Source organism: Crocodylus siamensis, chromosome 6, assembly GCF_052110815.1.
Source record: "Crocodylus siamensis isolate JL-2025a chromosome 6, ASM5211081v1, whole genome shotgun sequence".
Lineage (NCBI taxonomy): Eukaryota > Metazoa > Chordata > Crocodylia > Crocodylidae > Crocodylus > Crocodylus siamensis.
Genome location: NC_143400.1, coordinates 59227564 through 59238572, shown reverse-complemented (window position 1 = coordinate 59238572; position 11009 = coordinate 59227564). Strand labels below are relative to the sequence as shown.

Here is an 11009-nt window from a genome sequence, read left to right as displayed (position 1 = left end):
GCCTCTCCCTTGTTCCGCTGCTCGCTGGAAGCCGCGAGCCCCCGGGTCCAGCGGAGTCGCTTCGGATTTCCCCGCCCCCAGCGCCGCCGACCCGGGCCGTGGCAGCGCCTTGTCCCACATGTCCCGTCCCTTTCAGGCAGGCACTAACATCTGTACTCGGTCCCAGACAGCCGCCCTGCTGCACTGCGGGGCCGGCGGGAGTCGGAGGCAGAGCCTCATGCAAACACCCCAGCCCGGCCGAGCTCTGCCTCCGCTTCCAGACGGGCTCGGCCCGGGCCTCGGCGCGGCTGCACGGGGGAGCCGAGCCGGATTCACCCGATCGCACTTGCCAGCCTCCCCGCATGGCGGGGCCCGGCGGGCGCCCACCTCTTTAGCCACCTGCTGCCGCCTTCCGAGAAAGGTGTTTTATGGCTCCCTGTTGGCAAATTAACGCGCTAGTTCACCAACACTTTTTAAAAAATGTCTAATTTGGTGAAACAAAATAGTTGGAGGGGGGCGGGGGGAGGAGAGGGCAAGAAAACCGGGACAAAAGCCGGCGCTGAGACGTGTGGATGGGACATAAAAAGCGAGGCAATAAGCTTCAAAGGTTCCAGCGATGACTTTTCAACCTTTATTGGTGTGCCTATTAATGCAATATCCATCATGTAGATACACATCTTTATCCTTTAAACTGATATGCTGGGAATCAATTGGATATGCAGATTACATTTCATAAGTTTCCAAATGTTAATCTCCCTGGCCCTTTGCTGTTATTTTTTTCCCTCTCCAAATAGTATTATGTTTCCGGGGGGGGGGGGGGAAGCCCTTAAAACAATTAATCTTGAAGCTACTTGTCTCCAAGTGTGGACCTGGCAGGGATGCTCGCAGGAGTGCGGGTTCCCCCAGCTCGGTCACGTCTGTGCCAGACAGCATGAAGCCAGGAGCGCCCAGATCCTGCGGATAACTCCGAGGTAATCTCTCGCGGGTTCGTAATTTGCTGAGCTTTAGTGCAACCTGGTGGGGCGGGTCCCGCCGAGTAAGCCTCAGACCCGATATCTCCAAGGAAACGGGTCAGCCTGTAATTCTTCCATAAGTATCTCCTCACTTGCAACTTTCTCCCAGCGCTTTACCCTGTCTGGAGCAGATAAGGACAAGGCTGCCTCCCACCCACACGCCGCAGCGTTAGGGGATTGCCCGCGATGTCTGTGCGCACCGCAGCAAAGCAACCGGGGCGGTGGAGTGGGGCGGCTTGCTTGTTTGCTCTCCGTGTGCGTGTGTCTATGTAGCTAGCTAGCTAGACAGATAGATAGATGCGTGCGTGTGCATGGGTGTGTGCATTTATATGCGTGCACATGCATATCTGCATGCGTGCACGTATGTCTCTTTTTCTCTAGAGCTGGAAAATCGAGGCAAGGCTGTGCGTGCAAATCTCAGGTTTTCTTGTCTTGCTTGTGGCACTCACTGCTCCGTGTTCTCCCTAGGCTGGCTCTCTGGTGTCACCGTCTGAAGGCTATAAAAAGCAGCCACCCTGGTGTGTAGAGATTTGCTATGGAAATTGCCTAACTCTAGAACCAGGGGAAAGCTCCACACTTCTCAGCTCGTTTTATAGTTCGCTAATCATTACCTCCTGCATAGGATAGCATTTATTTTCCCCTGAGGACCTTTCTTTTTTATTTCTCGCTAAGGACTGGATTCTGCCGTTTTTCCCCACGCTGAGTAAATCCCTTATTCTACAAAAGAGCTCTGCAGAGCTCAGGGGGACCATTTGCAAGGGCAGTGGGAGGAAGACTGCAAGAATAGGGCCTTAACCGGCCCGTATTGCGACGCTCAGCTTCTCTAATTAACTGCACCACTTGTTGCACATCACTTGGAAGTTATTTTTTTTAAGGAAAAATTGAATTGAGTTATTAAGAACTGGCCTGTTGCTGAAATTTGTTGGTAGATTACACGACTTTCTGAGCTGTCACTCAACATTACATATGTCGTAGGATATCATGGCCCGCCTGTCTATTATTCATAGGGAATGGGAAAATCTCAGGCCCAATGTGGAAGGCGGAGGACATTTTGAACATTCTTTGTAAACTAATCCCAAATTGCTTGGATCGCTTTGAAGTTTCTCTCCAGTGACGTTTTATAGCTCTCAATAATGTGTAGTTAATTCTGTCCCGAAAGGGCCCGGCGTTTCTTTAATTGAGCTTGCTTCGGATTTGTGACAGCAAAGAACCACCAGATTTTATCGGTTAAAGAGTGCATTTCCTTTAATAACAAGCAAGCATTTAATATCAGGACAACTGCTTCACCACATATTAGAGCGCTCTTTAAGATCAAAGCTCTCCCTGCTCCGTTTAAACCGTGGCAGCTCTTCTGCGGGTCACAGCAAATCCCGAACGCCTGGTTCGGAATATCCTCGAGCAAGAAAAGGGGGCATGCTCCATGTGGGATCGGTGGCCCTAAAGTCTCCTGGCACTCATCTCTGAGCCGAGCACTAGGGTAGGGTATTTCCCCCCTCTCATTGCTAGATCCACAACAAAGGAGGCGAAAGTAGAGGAACAAACAGTAACTCACGATTCTCTTCCCCTCTAAACATCCCACCACGGATAAAAACTCTTTAGGAACTTGGTAAGGCAGAAATCGGCAAGTAGCTGGAGCGAGGGATGGCCAGCTTCAGTCCTCCAAACAGAAAGCTGCCTTATCGGTTCTTTGGCAATTTAAACCAAAAAATATGCACACCCGCAGATGAATTAATTTGAAAACTCTTGTCTGGAAATGCTCTCTCTTTTGCAGTTTGATACATTGTTAAAATGCCAGATAAGCATAAGAACAATGAAAACGTACCTAGAACCCCGCCCACTGCCTTTCTTTTCCTCCTTTTCTCTCTTTCTTCAAACGTTGCTCAACATTAAGGGTTGATGTTTAAGTTGAATATTATGACCAGGGGTCTAACTGTATGGTGAATTCACTCAGGAAAAAGCAAAGCCTGATGAGAAATTAAAATAAGCAACCTTAACATGAGGTATGCCGAACCCTGTAAAACTGCAAAACTGTTTTTTTTTTCGAATGGAGGAGAAAACAGAAATGTTATCATTCATAAATAACTGCCTCTGTTCCTAATAGCTCTAATTTTCACTGTCCATTTGATGTGCTGCAGGTTTAATATAGAGCACTTACTAATCCAATTAAAAGTGCACCTGGCCTGGAAGAGCTCTGTAATTAGCAGGAGCATTTTTAGCTATTTCCACTGGAAAACCGTGAAATCCTCTCTGCTGGCCTAAAAGGCTCTAATACGGGAGAGCAGGCATTCATGCCTAATCATTTTGCCTGGAATTTGAACAGTTCCTGTGCGGGGGTCTCTTCCACCTCTGTGAAATTCATACCCAGCAACCCCAGCTTGCAGCCCTTGCTCGCTCAAAACTCCCAGGGCACGATCGGGCCCGCCCGGTGCTAGTGGTGGAGAAAAATGCTCTTCACTCTCCCTCTCTCGATCAATTCCTGTCCCATTCACGCCCGTAGGGATGTGCAAGTTGTCTTGAATGGGAGTAGGATAGGTCCTGGTGTCTGGAAACGGTGGGGAGAGGGACGACCCTGTCCTCCCCAGCCCCATAGGAAAGCTTGTTTGAGACCTCAGGAACAGCAGGATCTGGCCCTCACCCGGTACACAGTACTCCTTCCCCCTTCCTCCCTCCCAGCCAGGGCAGGTCGATCAGGGGAGAAGGTAAAGGTCTGAGCAGGACAGCAGCAGTTCCGCCGTGTCATTTTGGACACATAATCATTTCCGAATGGCCTACGCCACCGGGGAGTCCGTGTGGCTGGAGAGAGGCGAGTACCTTGAGCTGCTTTTACTGCCTACACTGCCCACGAGTGGAGCACCTTGTTATCCCTCCTTCGTAAGAGTCCGGTTTGCGGGGCAATTGCGACCCTCACCCCCGCCCTCGCCCCCACCCCACGCCGCCAGGCTATGAAAGGAGCGCCTGGCTGCGAGAAAGACAAGTATGTCCACCAATTTGCCATGCATGACGGGGGGAGCTTGGGTCCGTGCTGTCCCCACATCTCCGCCTCTCATGGGCAAAACGTGGCGGAGCTCAGCTTTCTCCGCTCCAAGAAAACCTTGGAAACAGCGCTAGGACGGAGGTGCAGAGCGCCGAGCTGCCGGCGGGCTCCGGGCAGTGCTGCTCACCAGAGATCACTTCTTCAAGCTGAAGGCCCACAGGGCAATAGCTCTGCACTTAGAAAATCCTGCGCAGCTGGCGAGACACTCGGGTTCATTCTCACGTGAAGGGGACCTGGCACCGCAGGGGGAAGGGGTTGGGATGCAAAGGCCCGACCCACCGAGGCGGCTGCAGCGACTGGTCCGCGGGTAAAAGAGGCTCCGCCGCGCGGGGCGCGAGCACAACGGTGTCTCTCGTGGTTCTTCTCCAGGCCCCGCTTCGGTTGCCAGGGAAGCTGGCAGCTCCACAGCAAGCAGAAAAGGCAGATCGTGCTACAGACCCGGGGCGGTCGGTCTATTTATCGGTAAAGAGAGCCGCGAGCAGTTGGTTAGCGGTGTCTGCTCAGGTGCCCCCTTAGTCAGCCCTGGTTGCATGCCCCGCGCTCAGCTCGTGTACCCTCACATAGAGGTGTGTGTTTGGCTTGTATCAGGGTAATGGAAGTAACACTTCTGGGAGCTGCTCCTAATAGCTTTAATGGCAACACTTCCCTTGACTCAATGGGGAAACAAGTGGGGTCCTGATCGTGCCTGATCTTTCTGAAACATTGACTTTCAACAAATGAGAACTGGTACAGGATGGCAGCGATTCTGCCCAGCCCCTTGAAGCAATTGGAAAAGTGGTGTCAGAAGCCCCCCCGGAGTACACCAGCACAAAAGCACGCGCGCGTGCGCGCACATGCACACACACAGTCAGAATAGGAGCAAAGAAGAAATATATGATTTGGGTACAAAGGAGGAGGGGGCTAGACGCGATGATCTCACGAGGCCCCTTCCAGCCCCTGATGTCTATGAAATCTTTGGAAAAAAAGCAATTCACAGTAAAATGTAAGATATAAGACCCACCCTCCGACTTCAGCTACTTCAGCTAGTATCAGTAAGTTACCACGATCTTATACCTAAAACGGCGAGTAGCATATTGGATCGTCTACATGTATGTATGATCGCTGTATAATAGATGTATCTATACCACGCTGAAGTTACAGCTTCAGCTACCAGAAGTCTTGACCTGTGCTCATCAGCCACGTAGAAGCTATTTCTGAGAGCACGTTCAGGTGTCCTTTCCCTGGAGTTTACAATTGTTGGTGAATTCAATTTAATATCTATGATATGCAATATTTTAATCTTTTGTAATTGGATAGTTTAGTCCATATGCAAGCACTTCTAGATGAAGATTTTTTTCAAGCCTGCTTCGACTTTTAATAATAGCTAAAGAATGTATTTCCTTCAGATTCATTTTGCGGAATCTAAATGAAATAACTTGATCTGAATCAAACTGTTACACACTTTCTAGGGAATCCCATCATTCCACAATTTAAAAAATTTATACCAGTCTGTGCCTTAAAAATCTGATCACATATGAGTGCTACAGTAAATGGAAGACATTGATAGTGAGGGAGAAAAAAACACCCAGAGGTTCCGCAAATCCATACACAGTCTTCTTTTCAGTGCTTCAAGCAGAAATAAGACATTTAAATATGGTCGGAGCAAAAATACCCAGCTAGATTCCCTGTCGTGCAAACTTTCCATATTATTTTGTCTCTTTAAAAATCAGTCCTCCAATCGGCTCTGCTCCCAAGTGCCACATACAACTCCAGTGCCCACAGGGGACAAGTAATTTTTACAGGATGCATCTGAAAAACGAACTAAATTATTTTATTTTCTCACTGGTGCGCAGGGACTGGGAAAGCAAAATCAATAGCAAAAATGTAGGAGGCAGAATAACCAGGCTGATGGCACCCGTGTGTCTACCGTTTAAGTTACTGTCTAGTTTTAAGTTATTAGAGCATCACCCAGCCGTCTTTCAGCAAACCTTCCCCACCAAGCTCCAGCTTTTGGCTGAGCAAAACTCTTTTCTGCACGGCTGTTCAGTTTTCCCTGAGTAAACTTTGAGCCATGTGGCTCCTTGTTTATTTTCCTGTGCAGGCTGATTCGTCTTATTATTTTATAATTAAACCCCCCCCCAAACCCTAACATTAATTCCCCAGGAGGATAGAGTCAGCGATAGAAAAAAAATCCCCAGATTGTAAAGAGAACGGGAGGACTTCAAGCCTAGAACTCATTGTTTCCTTTATTTCAAAGGGGGGGAAACCTGAACGATTCTCATCCTTTTGATTGATTAAGGTCTTGAATAACTTGAGGCTCGAGAGTGACAGTTACTGAATAGACTATTGCAAATAAAGAGCACTGTGGAAAGCTGGGCTGGCACTTCAGAGAGTAAAGGAGGCGAGTTTGCTGGCACTTACCAAGTTATAAATAAAAGGACATGCACAATAGTACCTTCTTTAAGGACAGCCAGCCTTTACAACACTCCTGGCGTCATATCCTGCTGTGGTCACTTCAGCTCCTAGTCAGACTTTACTTCTTTTATTTTTCCAGCAGTTTAGTTTGACTACTACAATAAATTCCTGGGAACAAATGCTTGTTAGCAAGACTTACTTTAACATACACACAAATATATATAATACAGGGTTACATCTTGCCGTCCATGTTCAAAGCAGAAATCCCAACTGAGATCTATGGAGATTCCCGCTAAAAGAAAAAAGTGATGGTACTAGTTGGTCTGGAGATTTTATTCTCTGTTACTACAGATTTCAGTGGAAAAAATGTAAAGAATGGAAAAAGAAAAAATATATTCATTTCAAACTGCCCCCCACGCCCCGAAGAAAACGAGACAAAGACCGTTATCAATAGAAACACAGAACTTCCCCTTGAATTTCTCGCAGGCTGTTTGACCAGGACAACATACAGCTGCACATGAACAACCCCCCCCCACCCCCCCGGAAAGAAAAGGTGACCAGAGAGACTGACTTCAAGACATGCAAGTGTCTGGCTGCTTCCTTATTGTAATCTCCTTCAAGTGGCATGGTGCCAAGACAGTTGTAAAAGGAATGAGCAGTTTCTCCCCTGAAGGCTGCTTTCTCCCCTGCTTCTGCATTTTCTCCTGTCCAGCCATTCTATGAAAGGACACTTTATCAAGGGAAGAGGCGATGCCTGGGTCACACTCCTAGATTGAGGCCTCGATTGTAATGATGAGAAGAGAAAGTTGCAGATTTCACCCAATCAGCTCCTGTCTTCTCCAGCCGGGACAGTCTCCCCGCTGGCCAATCGCAGCTCAGAGATCCTGATGAAGCTTTGGGTGAAAGAACTAATAAATACTCCGGAGCAGAGTTCCTTTCACTCGGTATCAACAACAGGAAGAAATCACTCCTGCCACCCCCCCCCCCCCCCCGCTCCGGAGCGACGTGCGCTCATCCGCACGCAGTGCCCAGCGGCCCGAGCACTTCTCACGCAGCGACCGGCGTGCGAGTTCCCCTCCTTGCACTAAACTTCGCTTCTCTTTCTTTCTCCATTTTCTCTCTCTCTTTCCCCCCTTTGCTTTGGGATATCACGTTTTATTGGCAAAAAGAAAGCACGTAGCTCCCCTCTTTCCTTTCCTCCCCCCGCCCCTTCCCTCAGGACTTTTCCTGTTCGGTGGGAATCTTATTGCCAGAGCCGATCTCGCGTCTGCCAGTCTGCACCTGGATATAATATTCAAGCAAAGCTGTTTCCAACATGACCACTCTGGCTGGAGCTGTCCCAAGAATGATGCGGCCGGCTCCCGGGCAGAACTACCCCCGCAGCGGATTCCCCCTGGAAGGTAAGGCGGCTCCGAGAGCGGGGGGTGCGCGTGTGCGTGCGTGCGTGCGCGTGTGTAAGTGCGAATCTAGGGGTGACAGGATCTCTGCGCTGCTGGAAGGTCCTTTCCGCCCAGGCTCCGTAGATTTCGCTTCGATTAAAAACAAACGTTAGAACCACCCAAGATCAGGGCAAGGTGGAAAAAGTCCCGTCCCCCCCGATATGTAATAAAGACGCCCCGGGTGAACAAAGGGGCACCCTGCCACCCTGCCACCTTCTCCCCACACGTGACTCGCATTGTTTTTATTAACATTCTCCCCATGAGCCAAGCGTTGACTCCGCTGCAGGAAAAAACGCCGCAAAATTCAATCTGCGAAGCCAAGTGCGGGCAAGAGCCTGTTGCTTGTCCGGGGATTTGTCCTCAAAACCCTGGGGCCTCAGTCCCCAGACAACCTCCCCACCCCGCCACCGGAGAGCAGGGCAGGGCAAGCCGGCTTGGCTAAGGACCTGCACCCACGCCAGACCTGCACCCTCCTCGCACCCTCCGCAGAGCTGGAGGGAGAAGGCCTTGGAAAAGTATGGAAACAGGCCTTAAAAAAGCCGTGTTCTTCCTCCCGGGTGGAGAGATCAGACTCGTGCCCCTTCCCCCAGGAAGGCAAAGGCCAAGATTTCCCGGGGCCTTTGCTGGGAAAGAGCAAAAAGGAGCGAGAAGCGAAGAGAGGCAGGCGGAGGGAAGTGTGCAAAGCCATCACACGCCGCCCAGCGCGCTGGGGCAGTCCCAGCCCCGAGGCTGCTGGGCGGCAGGGGCCGGCGCCTCCGCGGAGCCCGGCCCGACTTCCACCCCCGGCGGCGCCAGCCCCTCGGCGACCCTGCTGCGGGCACTGACGGCAAGTGCAACAGGTGAAAACTGCAGGGCGCTCCCCTGCTCGCACACGTGGGGAACAAGCGGCGGCAGCGGCGCCCTCCCCACGCTGGTTTCGCGGCGAGGCGGGCTGGGCTCCCCGGAGCCGCACTGTCCCGGCGTGTGTGTCCGTGTCGGAGCGCGTGTGGAGGGGGTGGTCGGAGCTCGGCTTGGCCCCACTCACAGCACCTAACTCCCTCTCCCCCTTGCTCTTCCAGTGTCCACTCCGCTAGGCCAGGGCAGAGTCAACCAGCTCGGGGGAGTTTTTATCAATGGCAGGCCTCTCCCCAACCACATCCGACACAAGATAGTGGAGATGGCCCATCATGGGATAAGGCCCTGTGTCATCTCTCGCCAGCTGCGTGTATCCCACGGCTGCGTGTCCAAAATCCTCTGCAGGTACCAGGAGACGGGCTCCATCCGGCCGGGGGCCATCGGGGGCAGCAAGCCCAAGGTGAGGAGATGAGCAGCCCAGCACCTGCGGGGGCAGGGGGCAAGGGGCCGCTCCACTGACCGGCCTGGCTGGATGAGGCCGGGGAGCCAGGTGCTGGAGTCGGGGTAGATGTGGCCCCGGATCTGCCAAGTCTGACTCGTGTTGGCAGGCTTTGTACCAGGCCCGCATGAGCTCGGGGTGCTGGAGAGGGCAGCCCCGGGTAAGGGCACGGGCTACACTGCTGGGGCAGCGCAGGATCCAGCAAGCTTCTCCCTGGACAGGGTGAGAAGAGCTCTCACCACGGCCCCTGAAACACGCCGGCTTTGATTTCATTTATTTTTAAAATCACTTATGGAGCAAAACGCTTCTGGCCTCAGCCAACCACCTACATGGGGCCGCTCCAGGGCCGTGGCACTTCCCAGGAAGGGGCCGATCAAGGGCTCAGCTGAAGTCAAAGCGCCTGTCCTTTGGGTCAGGGTGAGATTGGAAAGGATCAGGTCCTTTATTCCGGAGTGTTGCTTGGGTAGATCTCGAGTAACAGCCTGCCCACCGCTTTCTCTATTTCTCTCTGTTTCTCTGGGTCTATCCAACTCGTCTTCTGAAAAGCTACTCGCATTTATACACACATGCCAAGGAAGAGGTCGACCCACGGTTCACAGACCAGTGCAGATCCCTGCAGAAATCTCAGCCCGGTCGCATGGCTCCGGATCGCATCCCTTTCCCCTAAACAACTCAGGATTTCTTTTGCATTTCTCAGGGACGTTTCCCATCCGCTGCTTCCTGGAGTTCGGAAAGTTTCTGCGCGAAGGGTTAGCGGAGCCCCTGTAGCCGCCCGTTCCCAGCCCGCGCTGTTTCATTTAGCTCGAGTCGGGCAGCTAGGAGAGGGCTCGGGGCGCGCGTCTGGCTGCTCTGTTGCCGCTCTGCGGGCGGATCCGCACGGGCCTGCTCCGTGCCTCGCTGCTGGTTTCCATTCCTGAGCTCCGCGGGGCTCCGGCTCTGCCCCTCGCGACTGCTGCCTTCGCAGCGCTGCCGGGCCGTCTCTGGGCTGGCCCTGCCCGCGGCCTGTGACTCCTCCAGGACGGTTTCAGGACTCGGGGCATCGCACCCGCTTCCTTGGTCTCCCCGCGACTGCTCCCTGGGCACCGGCGCCCTGTGCTCCTGCCCTCCTGTCCTTTGATCTCGGCGGCCCCGAGTCCCTTTTAAAAGCAGACAAACTAGACCATTCCGGGGGTGGGTGTCTGCGGCTCCCGCAGCAGCTGGGGAAATCCGGAGCGACCCCGTTCAGGTGCGAGGAGTTACTCCGGGTTTCGGCGCCGGCACCCAGGCCTGTCCGACTCCCCTGCAAACTCGGTGCCTGCCTGCTTTGTCTCTATTAAAGCAGGTGACGACGCCGGACGTAGAGAAGAAAATCGAGGAGTACAAGCGGGAGAACGCGGGCATGTTCAGCTGGGAGATCCGGGACAAGCTGCTCAAGGACGGGGTCTGCGACCGCAACACGGTCCCCTCAGGTACCGGGCTCCAGCCCCACTGCCCCGCGCGGGGCTATTGGTCGAAGCGCCCCCTTCCCTCCCTCTGCGGGGTGCGACTGCGGGATCAGCCTGGGAGCCGCTGGGAAGGGAAGGAGGTTAACCAGAGCTCCTAAGCGGGGACAGCAGGGGCCCTGCTCCCCTGCCGGGAGCTGCGGCAGGACCGGGGACCCCTGTGCTGTGCTGGGCCGCTTTGGTTTTAACTAACATGAGCAGTAAAACAAAAAGCAGCTGCATCTCTGCCCCCCCCCCCCTTTGGGCGCCGGGGATGAGGACGCGGGGCACCGCACTGCGCGGGGGCTGCTGCTCCTCGGCCCGGCCCGGGCCCGGCGCTCCCCAGGCTGGCGGCGG

The 11009-nt window shown here is 53.2% G+C and overlaps 1 protein-coding gene across 9 annotated transcripts in view; it reads left to right on the top strand.

The window, feature by feature from the left end:
- Window positions 1-848: 848 nt before the first annotated feature.
- Window positions 849-11009, top strand: part of PAX3 (paired box 3) — a 117488-nt gene continuing 107327 nt past the window's right edge. The window contains exons 1-4 of one of the 9 annotated variants that reach the window (XM_090053060.1): window positions 849-950; window positions 7590-7820; window positions 8918-9153; window positions 10511-10640. In XM_090053060.1, the coding sequence (XP_089909186.1) occupies window positions 7736-7820; window positions 8918-9153; window positions 10511-10640 (451 nt within the window). In that variant the 5' untranslated portion in view covers window positions 849-950; window positions 7590-7735. The other 8 variants (XM_090053061.1, XM_090053059.1, XM_090053063.1 and 5 more) reach the window with 8 other exon arrangements.